General features: G+C 36.9%; 1 protein-coding gene and 1 pseudogene across 1 annotated transcript in view; one reads left to right on the top strand and one right to left on the bottom strand.

Moving 5' to 3' along the window:
• Window positions 1-23,685, top strand: part of RO60 (Ro60, Y RNA binding protein) — a 51,203-nt gene that overhangs the window by 21,935 nt on the left and 5,583 nt on the right. Inside the window, exons 2-8 of the mRNA XM_077157272.1 lie at window positions 13,579-14,179; window positions 18,752-18,972; window positions 19,419-19,565; window positions 19,831-19,968; window positions 21,254-21,370; window positions 22,038-22,151; window positions 22,434-22,580. Coding sequence (XP_077013387.1) covers window positions 13,600-14,179; window positions 18,752-18,972; window positions 19,419-19,565; window positions 19,831-19,968; window positions 21,254-21,370; window positions 22,038-22,151; window positions 22,434-22,580 — 1,464 coding nt within the window. The 5' untranslated portion in view covers window positions 13,579-13,599. The remainder of the gene's footprint in view (window positions 1-13,578; window positions 14,180-18,751; window positions 18,973-19,418; window positions 19,566-19,830; window positions 19,969-21,253; window positions 21,371-22,037; window positions 22,152-22,433; window positions 22,581-23,685) is intronic.
• Window positions 6,322-6,710, bottom strand: LOC143680787 (GEL complex subunit OPTI pseudogene; annotated as a pseudogene).

Genomic DNA, 23,685 nt, shown 5'->3' on the forward strand with positions numbered 1-23,685 from the left:
ATATTTGTGCTCTTCATGCTGTCCATCATTTCTCTGAGATCCAGTTCAAATTTTTCCATCTTTTTTGCCATTTGTTCTTTTGCACATTGAAATTCAGTTGTCCTGTCCTCTAGTTCTCTTATTCTTCCTTCTTCCTCTTCAGATCTGCTGTTTTCTGTCTCCAGTATATTTTTAATTTGATACACAGTATTTTTTCATTGCTGTAAGATATGCTATTTTTCTGTTTATTCTTTCTGATTCTTCTTTATGCTCATCTAGCATCTTCTTGATATCCTTTATGTCATTAGCCAACCCACTGAATTTATTTAGAAAATTTGTGTGAACGTCTTTAAATAGTTGTTCCAAATTTTGTCTCCCCTCTGTTGTTTTAATTTGTTCATTTGTCTGGACCTGCATCTTCATGTACTTTGTGATTTTCTGTTGGCTTCAAGGCGGTTGATCAAGGTTATTTTGAAAGTTCATTTCCCTCATTCATAGTTCTTTGGTTTGTGTTGAAGATTTCCTTTTGTGCTTGATTTGTCTGTAATTCCCTGCCAAACCAAGGGCAGAACCTCATGCAGGAAGTGCAACTCTAATTGAAGATCTGTTAAAAGCTAGGAAGGGTGGGCCATGGTGGCTCAGCAGGTAAGAATGCTTGCCTGCCATGCCCGAGGACCTGGGTTTGATTCCTGGTGCCTGCCCATGTAAAAAAAACTAGGCAGAAAGGCAGTTTGCTAGACTGTACTTTCTGCATCTTCCCAGCAGATGGTGCTCTTGGGCCACATTTTCCCCTCAAGCCCAACTTTCCCCAACTAAGTCAACCAGCTGGACTGGAACCCAACCTGGTATACCACCAATCATGGCGCAGGACTCCATATATGCTGAAATTCTCCAATCCTGGGGCTGGAGGTTGAGCAATGTGCACCTCTACAGAAAAAATACACTTGTGGGTATAATGGGACTGGTGGTCCCCAGACTCCTTTTGTTGAGTAACCTTGGCCTGTGAAACTAAGTATTTCAGCAACCCTGCCCACAGCCAGCCAGGGAGTGCCTCACAGTGTGGCATGGCTTGCTTCCACATACCCCTTTCTCCATCCGTGCATGCTGTGAGCACTCTGGGCCTTTGTGGAGAAAGGATAGAAGTAGCAGGACCCAGGGAATCTCTTTCACTGGTCACTTGTCAGATGTGTGTCCCTAGCTCCTCCCAAGAGAATGTCCCCCCACCCAGTCTCAGCTAAAACCAGGCACCCACAGCAGCCTGCCTCAGGGGTGGGTGGTAGGCACTGTGCCCCAGCAGCAAGGTCTCCATGTCCAAGTGTGATCTTCTTCGTTTATGGCTTCTCATGGTTTATCTTGGTTTTTTGAATGGGCTGTTGTATTAGTTAGGGTTCTCTAGAAAAACAGAATCAACAGGAAATTCTCACAAATACAAATAGGAGTCTGCTGGTTTCTGAGTTCCCATGAGAGCTCCAGGCTACGGAGCTGATAGAGATGATTTCTCAAGCTGATACAGCAATGGGAGTGTGAGAGCACAGTGCTCTTTTGGGTCCCACTCCAGCCTGCATATTGCAGTCCAGTCCATGTGCAGATAAGCTCACCCCATCTTCTCAATTGCAATTTCTCCAATTTTTCATCCAGGTACTCCCTATATAATGTATAAGTCCGTCTCTGGTCACTCATACCCTGGAATCAGTGGTCTTGGTAATTTTTCTGTCACTTCTCTAGTAGTTCCACTGAGCTGGGGTGAACTCAGCCTATCTTATTCCACCATCTTCCCAGAAGTCCATCATTACTTTTATGTTTCCATGGTTCTTGGTAAGAAATCAGCATATAATCTGTTTAAATGACACATTGCTTCTCTCTTATAGCTTTCAGAATTCTTTGTCTTTGACATTTGACTGTTTGATTTTACTGTATCTAGGTGAGGATCCTTCATATTTGCCCTCTGTGGGATCCATTTGGCTTCTTGGATGTATATGCTCTTGTGTTTCATTAAGTTTGGGAAGTTTCCAGCCATTATTTTTCGAGTATTCCTCCTGCTCTTTTCTCTCTTTGGATTCCCACAATGTGTTTATTTATATGCTTGATAGTGTCCCACATGTCTCCCTGTCTCTGTTCACTTTTTTAGTTTCTTTTTTCCATCTGTTCCTTAGATTAAAATAATTTCATTCATCTTGTCTTCAAGATACTTTCTTTTACCAGCTCTACCCTGTTTTGGAATGCCTTTAGGAAAGAAAAAATTTTTGCTGTTATTGCGGTCTTCAACTCCAGTATTTCCCTTTGGTGGCTTTTTATAATTACTGTCTCTTGATTGAAATTCTCATTTTGTTCATATGTCATTTTCTTGCTGTCATTTAGTTTTTGGTCTGTGTTTTCCTTTACTTTTTACCATACTTAAGACCATGTTTTTAAACTCTTTGATTGGCATGTCCAAGTGTGATCTTCTTCATTTATGGCTTCTCATGGTTTATCTTGGTCTTTTGAATGGGCCGTTGTATTAGGGTTCTCTGGAAAAACAGAATCAACAGGAAATTCTCACAAATACAAAATTTATAAAAGTGTCTCGTGTAACCGTGGGAATGCAGAGTCCAAAATCCACAGGGCAGGCTGTAAGGCTGACGGTTCTGATGGAGAGTCTGGACGAACTCCACAGGAGAGGCTCACCGGCCAAAGCAAGAAGAGAGCCTGTCTCTTCTGGATCCTCCTTAAAAGGCTTCCAGTGATTAGATTAAGCATCACTCATTGCAGAAGACACTCCCCCTGGCTGATTACAAATGGAATCAGCTGTGGATGCAGCTGACATGATCATGATTTAATTCTATGAAATGTCCTCATCACAACAAGCATGCCAGCACTTGCCCAACCAGACAAACAGGTACCACCATTTGGCCAAGTTGACACATGAACCTGACCCTGACAGCCGTTGTTTCCTGTCTCTTTGCTATGCCTTGTGTTCTTTTGTCACACACTGTATATTTTAATATTTCAGTGTGTTAACTATGGAATTTACCACCTGAGGTGTCTGTTCCTTTAATTTGTATCTAGCCAGTGTTTATAGCAGATTTCTTTGAATGCCAGCAGCTAACAAAAGTAATCAAACACAGACACACACAAGAAAACACCTTTCACAGACTTTGCAGATTGGCTCTTTGTTGACTGTTTCTTTCCTTCAGAACTTATTACTCCAACCAATGAATCTGAAGTAACAGCCCAAAGCAGGAGCACTGGGTCCTCTTTGGTCTTTTATGAGCATGCATCTTGTTCTGGTCATATGTCATGGCCTTAAGAATTCCACCACATTCGCAATGGATGGCTGTGGCCTAGGTATACAATGACTGAGGAATGAAAAGGGGGACTTTGGTGTAGACATACGATGGACTACTAGGCAACTGCAAGAAGAAATGAAGTTGTGAGATACACAAGTAGCTAACTGAACCCTGAGGACAGAATTGTTGAATGAAATGTCAGAAACAAAACGACAAATAATGCCTCACTCATATGGACTAACTGTAGTATACATACTTGGAGAATTGAAATCGAGAGCATGAGTTACCAGGTTGGAGCCTGTTGTAAAAGTTCCTAGATTATAAGCTCTTAGAACAATCATGTCTGTTCTGAACTTGTAACTGTTATTTCTGTATTCAGAGATACTGAGCTATTTATGTATAGTTCCCTGAAACATTGGGTATTTGTGTAACACCTGAGACTCAGAGTTAGAGCTCTGAAGCTATGAAAGTCAACATTACCCCATACAGCAACTGTTAAAAAGTTGGAATATTGATCAGACTTTGACTTGAGATTTTAGTAAAGCTGATCTGGATAGGAAAAGGCAAATCAGAATTCAGGGTAAAGGATGATATGATCTGTAGTTTAAAACTTCAACTTTTGTGTGAGACCAAAAGAAGAAATGTTTATTTGGTGCAAAAATTATATCTTGGGTAGCACATCACCTAATTTAACTTGTATGGTCAGTTTATTCGAACATCTTAATTCCATGGAATCTTGACTAGAGAATGAGATATTGTTGGTTTGTACAGGTTAATTTGATGCCCCAGTACATCCCAGAGTAATTTGGACAGAGAATAAAAATATATTTGCAAAGTTGCCTTGGGGGGCTGGGGGAAAAGGAGAAAATGTTAAACTTCCCTATCGGGAAATTCCTGCTATTCTCACAAGCAGATTGGGCAACCAAGTCAATAGGCGGTGCCTTCAGTCTTGGGGCTTGCCCCCTATGGAACTTATTCCTGCGAAGGAGAAGCTAAGCCTTCTTATAATTAGGCCTAAGAATCATCCCTAGAGAACCTCTTTTGTTGCTCAGGTGTGGCCTCTCTCTCCAAGCCAATTTGGCAGGGAAACTCACTGCCCTTCCCCCTTACATGGTAAATAACTCCCAGGGGTGTAAATCTCCCTGGCAGCATGGATCCAGGGATTAGCTTGGACCTGGTATCATGGGATTGAGAAAGCCTTTTTGACCAAAAGGGGGACAAAAGAAATGAAAGAAAATAAAGTTTCAATAGCTAAGAGATTTCAAACAGATTTGAGAGGTTATCCTGGAAGTTATTTATATGCATTATATAGCTATCCCTTTTTAGTTTGTGGTGTTTTGGAGTAGCTGGAGGGAAATACCTGACAATGTTGAACTTTATTCCAATAGCCTTGATTCTTGAAGATGATTGTATAACTATATAGCTTTTAAAATGTGACCATGTGGTTGTGGAAACCTAGTAGCTTACGCTACCTTTATTCAGGATATGAGCAGATGAGTAAAAAAAATAACAAAAAATAAATAATGGGGGAAAGTGGTCGATTGCAATGCTAGTGGATCTACTAATCACTTAGAGGGAGGGTAAGGGGTATGGTATGTATGAGTTTTATCCTGTTATTTCTTTTTCTGGAGTGATACAGATGCTCTAAAAATGACCATGGTGATGAATACACAAGTGTGTGATGAATTGTTAACCATTGATTGTTTACTTTGGATGGACTGTATGTAAATGAAGATGTGTCAATAAAAATATTTAAAAAGAATTCCACCATTTATAAGGAACCAAATACCCTCTTCTCTCCCTATGAAGTAGTCTTTCCCCCATCTCAGGTAATGTATGTATGTCTTAAGGCCAGTAATCCTTGCCCTAGGCTGCTGCAGTTTAATTGTTTCTTATCCCGATTTAGCTGTCCAAAAGCTGTTTCTGTTTATAGAGCAAGTTCTGGGATGGTGAAACAGAGATAAGTGTCTTGATTCAGTCCTTCAGACTACCAGTATATAGAATTTCTGAGTCTTACATTTACCCCAATGTGCACATAGGGGTTACTCTGCCCTCTCTGAAATAGCCAGGGATGCTCATTGAGAACTCAGACCAGCTCAACTTTGAGCTGGGAAGGCACTGGAGGAATGGCCAGCTAGGGCACTACAAGGTTTTCCTATCACTATTTTTAAGTTGCTTTTTTATTGATTTTGCACTCACCCAACTAATGCAACTCCTTACCTGTCTTCTGGAGCTCTAAGAAAGATGGCGCTCCCAATTTCTGCTTCTTGTTCAATGATTCTGTGAAGAAATGGATCCTTGGAGTATCTTACTCTACCATATTGGCCAACTGAAAGTTTTGTGAGCCTCAGATTTTGAATGTCTGAGGGAGGCAGCAATTCGAATTGTGCTGAAAATATTAGCCTTCCAGTATTACAGATATAACTCTGGAATAAAGTTGCTTGCATTAATGCAGGCCTATGTCTCACGTGGTGTCAGAGATTTAATACTCATATTAGTTATTAGTGACTGATTAATAGTAACTGAGTGCAGTACCAGCCAAGACCCTTGGCACAGTGGATGATATCTCTTTTCCTTTTATTTATTTTTCTCAGTTAAAGGTTTGATTAATTCAAGCATCTGAAAACATTCTACAAAGAAAACTGTTATTAGATGCTGCTCATACTGTACTATGGACCACACATATATAGCCATACTGTTTTCAGAAGACTTGAAATGCCTTCTAGTTAAAAACTACACCTGATGAAGAACAAGGACAATTAATGTTTCATCCAAATGGAGAGGTGCATCAAATGGCAATTCCAGTTAGCAAATAGGTGGTTAGTGATAAGTTTCCAAGAAGAAATCGTTGGTGATGGGCAATTCAGAAATTCTTCCCCAAAAGGTAGACGGTTCTTTAAAAAAGTTTCAGGTCACAGTCCTTGCAGAAAACACCGATGCCCAACGTATTGATTCTTGGCCCAGGAAACACAGGTCTTCTGGGCTCCATGTGGCTGGAGTACCCCTACAATCGTGTTTCTGTGCTATAACTAAAGTCCTCCAGACTGGACAGGGAGTAGGCGGGGACTGTTCACCATCAGTCATAGTGGATGGCAGTGTAAAAGATGATCCAAATGACCATGAACAAGGCAAAGACATCATAAACCCTTCTTTAGTGAGTTCCCATGTGTCAGCGTGTTCTTCCTCATCTGTCTGTAGGTATTTGCTGAAGTAGAGGTACAGGACTCCTGCATTGATCAGGCAGAATCCTGCTATTTCCAAGAAACTTCGCAATGGCAACACTCCCCAAATGACACCCAGGACCACAGCAGTGATCTGTTGGAACCAGTAGATCACATCTAAAAATTCATCCTTGTCCTCCCAGGCTGTATCGCTCTGCAGCACCTTGCTCCAGACTGAGACTTTGAGGACCCCATTGGCCAGCTGTGGCTGAGGTGACTCCTCCTTCAGCCGCCTGCCATTCATCTTCCCACTGTGCCGCCCAGGCTGGGCCAAAGACTGTCGGGGTCCGGAGTTGCAGGTCACAGCGCACAGGGCAGCAGCGACTACAAACTCAGCGGCCAGGCCCACTGTGCTGCATCTCCTCTGACTTGGTCAAACTGCCAGATTCTCCTTTTGTTTTTAATCCCTTTTCAATTTGGCTTTTACCTTTGCCTTTCAATCCAAAGAGCTAGCACTTTAATTTACAATTCCAAGAGAAAGGTTTAGCTTATTTTGAACTATACATTGCATTTGACATTGTTAGCCTCACAACTTTCACAAAAATCCCCTCTAGGGTTCTTCAGTCTGTCTTTTCCTTATTATTGTTTAGCTATCCTGTCATCTCCTTCATGCTCCTTAAATTAGTGATCTTCCTCCTCCTCTCTAAGGCGCTCCTGTACTCTGGCTCCCTTTCTCAAAAATTTCTTTCGATTTTTCTTTATTTTTATGTGTCTTGACTATAGTATCAGCCCCTCCCTCCCTATTGACCTGTTATCTACAGCACACAAAAATGTATATTTCACCTTGAAATTTTTCTTTATTTTTATGTGTCTTGACTATAGTATCAGCCCCTCCCTCCCTATTGACCTTTTATCTACAGCACACAAAAATGTATATTTCACCTTCAAAATAAAATTATTTAACCCTGTATTCTTCTTTAAGTTGTTACCTTATCTGTCAACATTTCTTTATAGCTCTGCTATAAATTATAGATAATTTCTTCTCGAGAATATAAAGACGTAAGGAAAGATTTCAGAAACTTCTTCCTGGAATTCCTTCCCCAAACTTTTGCTGTCAGCACTTAATTATGGTTTGTTTTGTATATATATTTCTTTACCTCCCCAAATAGAATATATTATGATTTTCTTGAGGTCAGGAAACTGATTTTTGGTGTGTTTTTTTCCTCCTTGGCCTTAAAGAAAGAAATCTCTTGCATATCTTGAAAATAGTGTGTCTTCATTAAATGCTGGTTGAGATTTTGGTTTTGGGCTTGAGTTTTGTTTTGTTTTGTTTTCCATTGGGAAAAGTTCAGGGCACTGTTACTACTGTAGGCAGGAGACCTATAGGACCTGGGTAATAATGATACCAGAAAAAGAGTAATAATGGACTTAAAAGTAGGGGATGTTTGTGATGATTTATTCAGAAGATAGAAAAGGCTAGCTATTGTTGCTAAACACCTAGTTCCAGGAATTTTAGAAATAGTGGGAGGAGGAAAGGGGTGATAGTTACAGATGGCCTAAACTATAAATGAGTACAATTGATAGAATACTTCTTAGTTCAGATACTCTCAGCTGCAAGTACAGTAACAGAAAACCAAAGACAGCTGAAATAGTAAGGACAAATTCATGACATAATTAGGGAATATGTTAAGTCTGCAATTCCTGGCAGTTCAGTGATTTAAAGAACCCAGCTTTCATCCATTTATCCCACTCTGCTACCCTTAAATATTGTCTTGTTCTCTTAAGCTGGCTTCCCCCGTGGTCTTAGATGGCTTCCCCTGCTCCAGGCCACACTTGCAAATGAAAATTCCAGGACCAGAGACGGTAACATCTGTTTTTAAGAATGTAATCCCTCTTCCTCCCTCTTATAAAAGTGAAGGAGGACTTCCAGGAAAATGTCGGAGTAAGGTGGACTGATTTCACTCCTGCTTCATGGGACAAGATAGGGGATGGGAAGAAAATGACCAAGACTGTGGTCCTTGAGTGTGAGTGATCTAAGAGGGTCTCCAGGGTTTCTTGACGAAAAGAGAGGTAGGGGGACCGGGAAGGGAAGAGCAGGGTGGGTCTGATCAGCTGTGATCCCCAACAGAGATGGACTGTGGCACACAGGGAAGGGCAGAGCCAATGGAGCTGACCATCCTTCCACTCCAGCCTACTACAGCTAGCTAGTGAAACATCCCCAAGCAGCCTTGCAGCTGGCAGCACCTATGGGGAACCCGGAGGCATGCCTGGCCATCTGCCACAAATAACCATGCCCCCAGGTGCTAGGAGCGGTTGCTAGTTAGGCACTGCAAGTAGCCATCTGACTGGGTGCTATGGTCAGGTGCTTCCCCCAGGCAGTGTTGTAGTCGGGAGCCATCTGGCTGGGTGCTGTGGTCAGCTGCTTCCCCCAGGCGCTGCTGTAGTTGGGGAGGGACAGACCTGACAGGAGTAGGTGCCCCAAGAGCACTACCTACTGGGAAGAAGCAGTAAGTGCAGTCTTACAAATTCCTTTTCTGCCTAGTTTTTTTTTAAATACTTTTTTCTATATATACATATACATGTGTATATACATACTTTTTTTTTTTTCTCTTTTTTTTACTTTGTATTTTTATTTTTATTTTATTTTGACAGGGGGAAGGTACATGGGTTGGGAATCAAGCCCAGATCTCTTTCATAGCAAATGGACACTCTGCCACTGAACTACCCCTGCCCCCTGCCTAGCTTTTAATAAATGCTAAAGTAGAATTGTACCCGCTACATAAGATCTGGGCCTTGGTTTGGCAGGGAATTACAAACAAAGTGCAAAAGAGAACCTTCAACACAAAACCAAGTAAAGACAAAATTTAAGATGAGTGAAGGAAACTAATTTGGAAAATAAATCTTATTAAGGTAATCAGATGTCCCAGACACAACAGAAAATCATGAAATGTGAAGATCCAAGAAGAAATAGCTCAGCCAAAGAACCAGATTAAAACACCAGAGGGGACACTATATGGAGCAACTACTTAAGGCTATTTATGAAGAAGTAAAGGATATCAGGAAGAAAGCAAGAGCCTAGAGAATAATTTGAAAGATTAAAGAGAAAAATGGCAGATCTCACAGAGATGAAAGAGATAGTAGACCAAATTAGAAATATACTGGAGACGCACAATAGCATATTCAAAGAAGCAGAAGGAAGAATAAGTGAGCTAGAAGAGAACAATTGAACTAGAGTAATCATGAGAACAAACGACAAGAAAGATGGGAAAAATAGAACCGGATCTAAGGGAAATGATGGGCAACAGAGATCCAGAAATAAAAGAATTATCTGTCCCAGAAAGGGAAGAAAAAAGGAAAGGGCTGGGAAAGTTAGCAGAAGAAGGGTTGGAAAACTTGCCAACCCTTATAAAAGACATGAATATGCAAATCAAAGAGGATCAATTTACCCCAAATAGAAAAAATCCAAATAGGCCTAACTCCAAGATACAGACTAATCAAGATGTCAAATGTTGAAGAGAAACAAAGTTCTGAATGCAACCTCCATGAAAAAGTGGCGATTTCTCAGAAAACTAAATAGTGAGTTGCCATATGACCTGGCAATACCAATACTCAGTATATACCTAGAAGAACTGAAAGCAGTGACATGAACAGTTTACACACCAGTATTCATAGCATCACTATTCACATTTGCCAAAAGATGGTAAACAATTCAAGTGCCCATCAACAGACCAGTGGATAAACAAAATCTGGTATATACACATAATGGAATATTATGCAGCAGTAAGTCTAAATAAGGTCCCAAAGCTTATTACAACGTGGGTGAACCTTGAAGACAGAATTCTGAGTAAAACAAGTCAGGCACAAAAGGACAGATACTGTATAATTTCACTATTATATTTCTGGTAAAGGTAATCTCAGAGAATGTAACAGACCTAGAGGTACACAAAACCTAGAGCTGGGAAAGATTGTCCAGTGAGGTTGAACCTAAATGCAAGGGAGCAGATAGGAGTGATGATAACTAACTAGTGGGGTTATAAGTAACAGTGCCATATTGAAAGTGAGTATTATCAAAAGGGATGTATAGTGCAATGTATCCCACTGATTAAATCTACAATTCTAAATAACTTGTTGCATGAACTATTTCAAAGGTTTGATATTGAACAAAGAGTCAGTAGTTGAGGGTATGGGGGGAAACTAAGCATACATGCTATGGCCAGTAGTTAACAGGAAGACATCAACAGTACCACAGCACTACTATGACAGCTAATTGGAGGAGAGAGACAGGTGATAAGAGGTAGTTTTGATTTGATATTTGGTGATGCAGTGCCTGTTGATTCTTTGTCACTGTGAAGCAATGAAAATTATCTAAAATTGATAGTGCTGCTGATTCTACAACCAAGTGAGGATATGGTTTGTTTATTTTGGACATTATCAGTCATTGATAATAGAGGGAGCCAAAGGGTACAGTGACTGAGAAGCAGCATGGTGAACTATGATACATATATATATGATGGAATATGGTAGTTGCAAAAAGGAAAGAAGTTTAGAGGGATACAACAAGCTGAATAAACCTTGGAGACAATGTGTTGTACAAAGCAATCCAGAAACAAAAAGAACAAGTATGGTATTCTAGTTTGCTAGCTGCCAGAATGCGATATACCAGAAACAGAAAACAGCTTTTGAAAGGGGGAATTTATTAAGTTGAAAGTCCACAGTTCTAAGGCCGTGAAAATGTGCCAACTACAACAAGGCTATAGAAATGTCCAATCTAAGGCATCCAAAGAAAGATACCTTGGCTCAAGAAGGCCTAACACTTGACATTCAGGATTTTTCTCTCAGCTGGAAGGACACATGGTGAAGTCTACTAGCTTTCTTCTGGCTTCTCATTTCCTGAAGCTCCCCTGGGGGCGTTTTCCTTCTTCATCTCCAAAGGTCTCTGGCTGTGTGGGCTCTGTGACTCTTTCCAAAATGGTTCCCTCTTAAAGGGTTCCGGTAAGCAACTCCACTTTGAATTGGTGGATCCCAGAAAATTCATGTCCTTTAATCCTCATTCAATATTGCTGAGTGGGAGGTTTTTGATTATACATGGAGATGTGACCCACCCAACTGCAAGTGGTAACTTTTGATTAGATGATTTTCATAGAGGGAGGTATGTCTCCAACCCTATTAATAATTTTATAATATTAAAATAGTATTAATTTAACATGTAATTAAAAAGTATCAGACCCCATGAGGTTCCAAAGTAAAAAAGTATATATATGGAACTATAACATCTGGGAACCCCCAAGTACTCTCTCAACCATTGGAGACTCACAGTAGGTCAAACCCTTGATGTTGAGGCTTGCCCTTATGAAACGTATTCCTCTAGTAGAGAAGCTAAGGCTACCTATAACAAGGCCTAAGAGTTTCTTCCAGGAGACGTTTTGTTGCCCAGATGGGACCTTTCTCTGTATAAGCCTGACTCTGCAAGGAAAATCATTATCCTCCCTGCTATGTGGGACCTGACATTCAGGAGTGAAACTTTCCCTGATAGTGTGGGATGCGGCCCCCAGGGATGAATCTGTACCTCGCCCTGTGGGATCATCAATCCCTTCCTGACCAAAAGGGTGGAAAAGATATAGTAAAATAATGCATCATTCCTTAGGAGACGAATAAAGTCAAGAGGCTATTCTGGAGGCTACTCTTATGCAAGCTTCAGTTAGATACTGTTAATTGCCATTGTTTGCTAAACCCCAACCAACATCACTCTTATTAACTCTTTGGAACACCTAGGGCTCGAACTGAGACTGTATGAAAGTTTTATGTACTAAATTTACTTTCCTGGAACCTAACATTTCCAGGGAGTTCTTAGACCAGGTAAATCCTGAAACCAGAATGATCAGCCTTTCCCAGATTATCAACTAATTACATCCCCCATCCTTTAGTGTTGACAGCAAAATGACAGCATGGGCATTGCCTAAAGATCCCTGTGGATTAGGAGAGGGATCAGGGGAGAAGGAGGAGTTACAGCAGAGAAGATCAGATTTAACCAGTATGACTGCTGAATCATTATACTGATATTTCTTATAGCCTCCAGCATTTTGGAGCAGGTAGAATGAAAAATCTGAAATAGTAGAATGGAAACTCTGGCAAACTCTGGTGTCTGTTATGTAACTACATGTTGAAGTGTGCTTTGAAAATTATTTTTTCTTTTTGTATATAATGTTATACTTCATAATAAATAATGTTTAAAAAAAGAGTGAGGCAAACCTCAAAAGTATCCCCAGCAAAGTATTTATCATGTCACACTGGCCAGAGTAGTGACACATTCCCAGTGCCTGTACCTGTCATGTGACAAGGTCGTAAGAGCACCATTATTGGATTTGGGTCCAACATTAACATCCCCAGGAAATTTGTGATCAGTATGTATTTTTGGGCTTCCCCCCAAATCTATTGAAAAGAAACTCTAAAGGGTGGGGTCCACTAATATGTGTTTTAACATACACATCAGGTAATTCTGATGCACACAAAGTTTGAGAACCACTGCTTAGAAATCAAGATTCATCTCTTGTTGCTTAGGAATAAAGGTTTGATCTCCTCTGAAGGACATGACTGTCTGAAAAAGGATAAGGAAATGGGGAGAAATGGATGTTGAATAGGCAACCAGAAATGTACTGAATTCTTTAGGAAATGAAATCTTTCTTAGTGCCAGATACTATTGCTTGTGCCCTCCCCTTTATAGTCTTCTCAGTTTGTCCTTTAAGACCTTATGCTGACTTACCTGCTTCATTTTGGAATCAACACCCTGTCATCAAAAATGTGACTAATTAGTTGTTGCTTCTGATTATCATACCACTGTGGCTATAGTATAGTTTGCTTTGAAAGATTCTGAGTTCATTAAATTGGAAAAATGTAAATACAAAACAAAAACAGTTTAAAAAGTAAGATAGTACCAGGAGTCATCGGTAGGTGGTTAGATGTTTTTATCTTTCATTTTTTTGCATTTTCTAATTTTTCTTCAGTATATTTATATCGATTTTGTTCTAAGGGAAAAGTTTACTAAGTGCAAAAGATATCTTTAAATTACAAGATTTCATGACAGATTTCAATAGTGTAAATTAATAAATCTTGCTTTGCTTTTTATGATTTACCTGTGTTTATCTAGATATAATAATGTTTCACTTTTTTGATAGGTTTCCTAAAAGACTGAAAAAATGGAGGAATCAGTAAACCAAATGCAACCACTGAATGAGAAACAGATAACCAATTCTGTAGATGGATATGTATGGCAGGTCACTGACATGAATCGACTTCACCGGTTCTTATGTTTTGGTTCTGAAGGTGGAACTTATTATATCAAAGAACAGAAACTGGGACTTGAAAATGCTGAAGCTTTAATTAGATTGATTGAAGATGGCAGAGGATGTGAAGTGATACAAGAAATAAAGTCATTTAGTCAAGAAGGAAGAACCGCAAAGCAAGAGCCTATGCTCTTTGCACTTGCCATTTGTTCTCAGTGTTCTGACATAAGCACAAAACAAGCAGCATTTAAAGCAGTTTCTGAAGTTTGCCGTATTCCTACACATCTCTTTACTTTTATCCAGTTTAAGAAAGATCTGAAGGAAAGTATGAAATGTGGCATGTGGGGTCGTGCCCTACGGAAGGCAATAGCAGACTGGTATAATGGAAAAGGTGGCATGGCCCTTGCTCTGGCAGTTACAAAATATAAACAGAGAAATGGCTGGTCTCACAAAGATCTGTTAAGATTGTCACATCTTAAACCTTCCAGTGAAGGTAAGCATCATGTCTTCATTGAGTAGGGGGTATCCAGTAAATAGCACATTTTTATTTGACATAAGATATTTGTTTAATATTTTCTAGAAATAACATTTCATTCTCAAATTATACATTAATTAATTCAAATGTGTTGAATGCCAACCTGGAAATAAACACCTAACATAGACAACCTAGACATGAATAATCGGGAATCAAATGGTGAATTTATGGGTTAATATTCAAACTCTTACAATGTCATATTGTTGGTGGAACTATTCAGAGAAGGTAGGGTTTAACAAATGATTGTGATTGCTGAATCATTATTTTAATATTTCTCCTAGTCTCCGATGTCATAGAGTAGCTAGAAGTAAAAACTAAAATTGTGGAATTGTAACCCATACCAAACTATTTTACAACTAATTGTTGCCATGTGCTGTGAATTTTATTGCTTTTTTTGTATATGTTATTTTTCACGAGAAAGGGAAAAAATAATCGATTGTAATGATATTGTGAACCATTGATTGTACGCTTTGGATGATAACATGGTATATGAATATATATCAATAAAAAATTTTAAAAATGAAATAAAGTTATTTTAAATGTCACCATAGTTAATCACAGTGTTCACCCAAGTGATTATGGACTATGACATCAGCATGACAAGATTAAATTAAAGTTGTAGAAGCAAAGCAATTCCTTGGCACTACATGGCAGATAACCAGGGTATACTCTGCTAGCCCCTTGTCATTTTTTATACTCCCTGTCTTCCCATGAGACATATTCCATGGAACCTGAAGGCTACCTGAAATAGTGCTGAACTTAACTGACAATTCAGGATGTCTTCAAGCTGTTAGCCAGGGGACATGGTAACTCAGAGAAGTTTTTGTTTATGTCTGTGAAGAGAGACATTCAAGTGGTTAGTTGGAATTACAGTAACTGCTTAGATCTTTTTAGGAAGAAATTAAAAATTATTTGGCATGGATAATTAAAATGTGTGCTTCCACAAAATTCAAAATGCTCAAAATTTGACATTTTTAACTTAATTTCAGAAGTTAAACTTGAAAAGATATTCAAATAAGATTAAATCTTAGTTCTGCTCATTAAAGCCAAGTCACTTAACCTTTCTGAATTTCTGTAGCTTCATCTATTAAAAACAGGAAGGGAAAAGTAACCTACAACTGTTGTGACCAAATGCAATAATGTATATAAAATACTTATTTAGCACACATAGTTCCTGGAGAACTAGAAGTGCAATGATATCTTCTTGAACAGAATTTCCTCAGTAATTTCTAATCATTTCTGACTATAAGTGAACTTTTTCAAATGAAATTTAAACAGTAAATTACTGCAGATATTTGTATACACATTTATATTTTGAGTTTTTGTTAAAAATTACATGCTTGTTTTAAAATAGTTGAATAATACAGGAATGTGTAATGTGGAAAGAATAAGTCCTGGCCTTAAAAAAAAAAAAATCACTGTATATTATAAAAGTTGTATGGGGCTGGCCATGGTGGTGCAGCAGGCAGAGTTCTCGCCTGCCATACCAGAGGATTCAATTTCTGGTGCCTGCCCATGCGAAAAAAAAAAAGGTTGTATGTTACTCTAGAGTTTTCCTAAAAATATAGTTCTATATATATTTTATAAAATATTATTATGTACCTTATTTATTTCAGTTAAATTTATATTATTAATATTTTGTAGTCAATGGAAATAAATATACCATTGTATGAACATATTATCATTTATTTAGCCAGTCTCTTATTGGACAGTTATGTAGCTTCCTTTTCTTGTTGTTTACTATAATGAAAATATTGCAGTGAAATAACTTGTTTGGAATAAATGGTTCTATAATGATAAAATCATGAAATAGAAATACTGAAACAAGGCAACTGGCATATATATTTTATAATTTGATAGATAATTCTAAAGAGGGCAGAACTGATTTACATTTCTACATAATATGTGAAAGGGACCAGTTTCCCCACATTTGAACACTAAATTTCTCTTTTTTAATGGGAATAAAGTGAAAATTATGTCTTGTTAATTGAATTTGCATTTTAGGGATGCTTATCTTTTCATATGTTTATTGATTAGTATTTTTTTCTGTGGATTGTATGATCATATCTTTGCCCTTTTACCTATTGGGTTGCTATTCTTTTGATTATGGTTACTATTCATTCATTGAACAAATATTTATTGGGTATCTACTGTATACTGGTGTTGTTCTAAGAACTTTTGAAACATAGGAGTTACTAAGTGCAAGCATTTCCCCCAATTTGTTCTTTCACTTTCAATTTAGGGAGAGAAGATTGTTTCTGATAAACTGAAATTTTGAATTTTAGTGTAATCAGACTTATCTATGTTTTTTTTCATAAATTTAGAGTTTTGTGTGAGATTTAGAAAGACCTTTTCCAGACTGTGTTTCCTAACATATGCATAGTTTTTTTAAAGTCTTTGACTTTAGGACGAAGGGATCTAGCATTATGTATTTGCTTGTTAAGACACTGTATAATGGTACAAGTAATTACTGAACTAAGGAAGAACATTGAAGTGCTAGTTGAAATTTTACACATTAGGTTCTCAACTTGAGCAAATAATGTATTCTGGACTGTGGTTTCTTCATCTATAAAATGAGTTAGCAGCTGTCCTTGACTTTACTCCCACACATAGGATTCTTTAATTCTAAATTGTTGAGGACAAAATTTGTACCTGAAGCCTATAATAATTGCAATATCATGTTTAGGCTTACAGGATGCTTGGGCTTCTCAGAATGAAAAGAATTTTGGAACAAATTCTAAGCTACAGAATAAGTAATATTTAATTTTTAACTGCAGTGATATTTCTAACAGATGAGACAAGTCAAAATGTAATTCAATTACTCAGGTATTTATTGCAGACCTACTGTGGGGCCAGCACAATTCTAGAACTTAGGTGGATAAAAATAATTATTATTGCCATTAAGGAATTTTTCTTTTAATTGGAAAAACAAAATAGAAAATATGCTCACATGAAATAATTGATTAAGCATTTAATGTACAAATTCATACCAAAATCTGGAAGATAGCAGGAGTTATAGTTTAGAAGTTCCTGCATATCAGCATTAAAACTTTTGATCAAATGATTTAAATTAAGAGCTCACAAATAGCACATTGACTGTATCTGGCTTGGAGGTATGTTTTATTTGGCCTGCACTATATTTTAGGGGAAAAAAATGAATGTCAACTTTTTTTTTTGGCAGGAATCCCTCAATTCATCAAACTAAAATATAAAATTTTTTAAGTGACATTTCATGTACTGGGTTTTTACCTTTATAATTTAAGCAAATTGTTAATCACTTGACTCTAGGGTAGTATTAAAAGAAATATCTTGAATTTCATTGACATATTAATGTACATTTAGTGTGATATCTTTAGTGTCTGTCAAATGAAGTGCTCTCTTTTATTTTCATTGCCAGTTTTTCACAAATTTAACTTGATAGTACAAGCCCTTAGGAACATCACAACCAATTGGCCCCTCAGTGGACAGGCACCCCCTCATTCAAAATGAAGCTTTGTTTAGTAACAGTTTCATTAGACTTCAATAGTTTCATTGGACATCAACACCAAGGATGCTTTTAAAATTGTCAGGTTTTATGAAGTAATTTCCCAGCAGTTTTGCAACTTACCTTTGCATCTGTAAATTGAAGCGCATTTAAAGAAATGCACCATTTTCTATTCCTTAGCATTTCCACACACCAACTCCAATGTATCATTGATAGATATGGCCATTGTGCCTATACTGAAGGAACAAATTTCAATTCCTAATGTAAAAGCTCTTTGTCAACATTTTAAAAAATCAGAAGACTTCACATGAAAATCTAAATTCTAGCTTCTCTTGAATATACCTTTGCTTGGCAGCACTAAGCCAGTAGTTGGCTAAGTTATTTTGGGGGGCATACTCTTTTCAGTTCATCACAGCACTAACCACTCACTATAGTCCCGTGGCCTGATTCATTTATTTATTTTACCTGGCTACCCTCTATAGTGACATGAATTTGAAAATTTAATCCCACCTTTACAGAAGTGAAAACTAAGGCTAGAAAGATCATACAGCCAATTATTCACAGAGTTACTAAGTAAAACCCAGATTCCCTCATCTCCAGTCCAAAACTCTTTCTGTTACTAAAAGTAATTGTAGAAGTAATGAATAAATACTTCATTATTTTCCTTTTTTAAAAAAATTGGCCTGTTAATACTTTGTCAGCTATAAAAATTATGATGATTACCTATCCAACCTGTCTACTTCCACCTAACGTAATTATTCAAAAATGCATATATAGCAACTAAAAAGGATGAGTGAATATTAGATTATGATACCTGTACTCTCGTGAGTTGCTCTTAGATTATGAACCTGTGGTAGGCATTGTCTACCAAAATTTCTAATTCCAGTGTCATAAAAAAAATCTGTAATAAAATGACTGTGGATTCAGGCTTTTACCACTTCCCGCCCAATCTATCATATGATACATTCTCAGTAAACATAAACATATATTGTATTTTTTTAATCTGGTAATCCTACATGCCTTTTCAATTCTTTATTTTGTTAAAGGACTTGCTATCGTGACCAAATATATTACAAAGGGCTGGAAAGAGGTCCATGAATTGTATAAAGATAAGGCACTTTCTGTGGAGACTGAAAAATTATTGAAGTATTTGGAGGCTGTAGAGAAAGTGAAACGCACAAAAGATGAACTGGAAGTCATTCATCTAATAGAAGAACATAGATTAGTTAGGGAACATCTTCTAACAAATCACTTAAAGTCAAAAGAGGTAAGTAGATTATAATATGCTGTGGTATATGGTTAAACATGAATATTTGGGTTAGTGTATATTCATTAGTTCTTAAAAAAAAAAATTTAACCGAGGTATCTCTTGAAATTAATGCTAATTTGGAACACCTAACACAATGCCCAGGATGCAGTTGGCTTTCAGCCAGTGTTAGTTCCACTCCTGGTTATTGACCATGTCAGTTAAGAAAGCAAAGTCCTCTTTGTAGTACTTGTGCAAAAATGTACCTCATTTCCATTTTCTTGTGAAGAACAAGTTAGCTTACTTGATAAGCCTTTGACCAGTAAGCACAAAATTTCATTCTGAAAGTTCTCTGAACCCCAGAAGAAAGGCCTATAGAATATATTGTTAATATTGTTATTGATCTAGCTATGTGATATTGGTTCATTTTCCATTAATTCCTTATGTTTCTTCCTATGATCAAATAGGTGTGGAAGGCTTTGTTGCAAGAAATGCCTCTTACTGCATTATTAAGGAATCTAGGAAAGATGACTGCTAATTCAGTGCTTGAACCAGGAAATTCAGAAGTATCTTTAGTATGTGAAAAACTGTGTAATGAAAAACTGTTAAAAAAGGTAAACATTGTCAGTGTCATTTGTTGGCTGCTTCTTACTGAAAAACTTGGCTTTTAAATTTTTGAAATACTGTCTGTGTATTTCTTAGGTGTTCTAAGAGTTCTCTCTTATCAAATTGCATTTTGACTCTTAAATCTTTGGTTGATTTGTCTTTATTTTTCTCTTTTCTTTGTGAAATGTTAGATACAAACAGGAACTTAAAAACCCAAGAAGATATATAGTTACTATTTTTCAAGTCAATTTTGCATTTTGTCTTTGTTTCTAGGCTCGTATACATCCATTTCATGTTTTAATTGCATTAGAAACTTACAAAACAGGCCATGGGCTCAGAGGAAAACTGAAATGGCGCCCTGATGAAGACATTTTGAAAGCATTGGACACTGCTTTTTACAAAACATTTAAGGTAATGATTTTATTTTTGTTTTAAAGCAAATGGCACAGGGCTATCTTTTATAAAACACATTTTAGTGATAGTATTAATAGTAAAAGTCATTTTGATCAGATATTCATTTGTTTTTCCTTAATTCATGTGCAGTTAGGTATATAATAAACATTGTAAGATTATGAGTAACATATTTCTCCCTACCTTTGTTCAGAAATCAATTTTTTTTCTTTTGGTGAAAAATAAAATATACAAAAAAGCAATAAATTTCAAAGCACACTGAACGATTATTTATAGAAGAGATTTCAGAGTTTGTATGAGTTACAGTTCCACAGTTTTAGGTTTTTCACTTCTAGCTGCTCCAAGCCACTAGAAACTAAAAGAAATATCAATATAATGGTTCAGCAGTCATACTCTCATTTGTTAAACCCTATTTTCTCTGTTATACTTCTACTTTCTTCTTTGATCTTTCTCCCAATCTTTGGGGGTATTTGGACTATGCCCATTTAAACTTTTTCATGTTGTAAAGGGCTGTCGATAATTTGGAATAGGGGTTGATGTTCTGGAAAGGCTGGCCCTCTGCATTTCAGGACTTATGTGTCCTAGGAACCCATCTGGAGATTGTAAGTTTCTGCAAAGTAATCACAGTGCATGGAACCTTTGAAGAATCCAGATAAAGTCCTAGGTGTTCTTTAGGGTTGGCAGGAATGGTTTTGGTTGGGGTTTGGCAAACCATTATAAATAGGAATAGATAGCTGAAGCTTGTGTAGGAGTAGCCTCCAGAGTAGCCTGTCTATTCTGAACTCTCTCACCACTGATACCTTATTTGTTGCAATTCTTTTCCCCCTTTTGGTCAGGAAGGCATTGTTGATCCATTGATGCCAGGGCCAGGCTCATCCCTGGAAGTCATATCCACAAGCAACAAATTATCTTAAAATAGTTTTGATGGTTTTTAAATTGCAAATTTTAAAAATTGCATTCCTCTGGAAGGCACTTTGATATGCACATCTGTCCTGTGTTTTTTCCCTTAGTTGGTAGATGACTCTTATCTGTCTTGATAGTTAATGAGTTTTTTAGAAATGGAAATCCCACTTCAGTTATTATATTCTCTTTATTTTACCTTTAGAAAAAGTTAAGCATGGTGAAATAGTTGTCATTTACTTGGTAAATCAAAAAAATCAGACCATTTATTTTAAATCGTTTTTACCTTTGAATGAAAAGTAATTATGATTTGTTTGAAACTTAATCTGTATAGCAATATCTGTGATTGCTTCATTTATTTATGATTGTTTTATTTTCTCTTTAGACAGTTGAGCCAACTGGAAAGCGTTTCTTGCTGGCTGTTGATGTTAGTGCTTCTATGAACCAAAGAGTTTTGGGTAGTATACTCAATGCAAGTACAGTTGCTGCAGCAATGTGCATGGTAAAAAAGACTTAAGACAATTTAGAATTTTGCCACTCTATAAAAATGTTAGATCTGGGGCAAATCATTAAACTAGATACCATCAACAGTTATGTTTTCACTTATTTTTGTCATTTCACCTTATTTGACACATTTTTCTGTCATTTCAAAACTAAAGATAATTTTGTAAAGCAAGATTTTAAGTATATTGAAAAAGAATGTCTACAGAAAAGAATAGAAATTCCATTTTAATCATTTTACAACAAATGATTAAACATTAATAGTATTTTTGAGGAAGTATATAACACTTAGAAAAATTATTTAATGACCATATATTAAAAGAACCAGTAATAAGTCAGGAGACTTTAAATCTATCATGACTTTGTCACTGAAGAGTAGATGAATCATAAGCAAGTTTCTTAGCTTCCCTTCTGTGGCTTTATTCCTTATTTGATAAGAGAAGAATATATACATACTCTATTTGCTTCAAAGGACTGTTGTGAGAATTAGTATCTTTGTAAAAGGATTTGAAAGCTATCCTACTGCTACCATAAAGCTCTAAAACACAATAATTTAAGTTTAAAAATAACATAAGCATTGTAGGGTGTTTGTTTTTTATGAGTATGAATTTCTAGATATTGTATTTATTTCCCCAAGATCTGCTGAAAATTACCATTGAATTTTTCAGGTTGTCACACGAACAGAAAAGGATTCTTATGTAGTTGCTTTTTCGGATGAAATGGTACCATATCCGGTCACTGCAGATATGACCTTACAGCAGGTTTTAATGGCCATGAATCAGGTAACAGACTGTTTCATTAAGTTTACTTAACATATATTGTATAATAATTTTATCCTGATGTCATGCATGGTATTAAGTTTGGGAGAACAAGTGTTTTATCTTAATTTTCTCATGAGATGTGCAAGAACAAGAAATTAATATACAGGCTTTGCAAAGGCCTATATATAGGCTCTAAACAGAGATAATGTAAAACCAGTATTTTTAAGTATTCATTTTGACTATCTTAGTATGGAAAATAGGGCACATTACTTTATTCCTGCCCATATTTTTGTTCTGAGTTAGATCCCAGCAGGTGAAACTGATTGCTCTCTTCCAATGATATGGGCTCAGAAGACAAATACAGCTGCTGACGTCTTCATTGTATTTACTGATAATGAGACCTTTGCTGGAAGTATCCATCCTGCTGTAGCTCTGAAGCAGTATCGGAAGGTAAAATGAATTCTAATATTCTTTCTCACCCCAAGTCATATTCAGTTATCAAGTATTCACTGTCTTTTTCAAAAAAATATTACAAAAGATAGTTCTTTACCTTTGCATACAATCCAGTTGCACTTATGGAATCAGTGGTGCTTAAAATAAGAAAGAGTGTTGGCAACACATACATAATTTGTTTTTCAACCAGTTAAAATGCTATGCATACTAACAAAATCCTTTGCAAACAGTAGTTCTGATAATAATCAATAGAAATATTTATTTTACTAAATATAGATTCTTTTCTTGATTCATTGGACTCCTTAAAAAATCAAAGTATAATTTCTGGGTCTTGCTAAAGGAGTATATAAAAGTAAAGTGAAGTTATATAAGCCCTGTTTTAAGGTATATGGATATTTCTATCTTGTAATCGGTGCTCGGTAATAGAGCTTTCTGAAATGATGGAAATGTTCTGTTTCTGCACTCCCAGTACAGTGACCACTATTCATTGGTACTGTTGAGCACTTAAAATGTGGCTAGTACAACTGGAAACAGAAAGAGAGTGTGTTGATCAAGAACTGCTGTTCTAAAAGTGAATTCTCTACCAGCAAGCAGCCTTAGCATTACCTGGGACCTTTTTAGAAATGAAAATTCCTGCACTTTATGGGAGACCTGCTGAATCAGAAACTGGGGTGGGGGGGTTAAGGGGAGGCAGTGTTGAAACCCAGCAATCTGTTTTTTGTCAAGCTCTGCAGGGATTCCACTGCATACTTAAGTTTGAGGAACACCAGGTAGAAAGATTAGATTTTAGAGTCGAGAAAGCCTGGGTTCAGGGCCCTGCGTCTTTCTCTTTTACTAATTGTAGAGTTGAACAAATCATTTAACTGCTGTCATGTAGTTTATAATACTTATGTTTTAGGATTGTTATAACAATTCATAAGGTACATTTTTTAATGGAGTTTATTACAGTGCCTGACATATAGGGCACATTCAGTAAGTGTTTGTTTTTCGCAACAGTTCTATTTTTACCTTAAATTGTAGCTGTAGAGGGCAATAAAAGTTCTTAAATATGACATGTGAATATTGTACATGTTAAAGTCATAGGCCAAAAATTAATAATTCT

The sequence above is a fragment of the Tamandua tetradactyla genome, chromosome 4, assembly GCF_023851605.1.
Source record: "Tamandua tetradactyla isolate mTamTet1 chromosome 4, mTamTet1.pri, whole genome shotgun sequence".
Taxonomy (NCBI): Eukaryota; Metazoa; Chordata; class Mammalia; order Pilosa; family Myrmecophagidae; genus Tamandua; species Tamandua tetradactyla.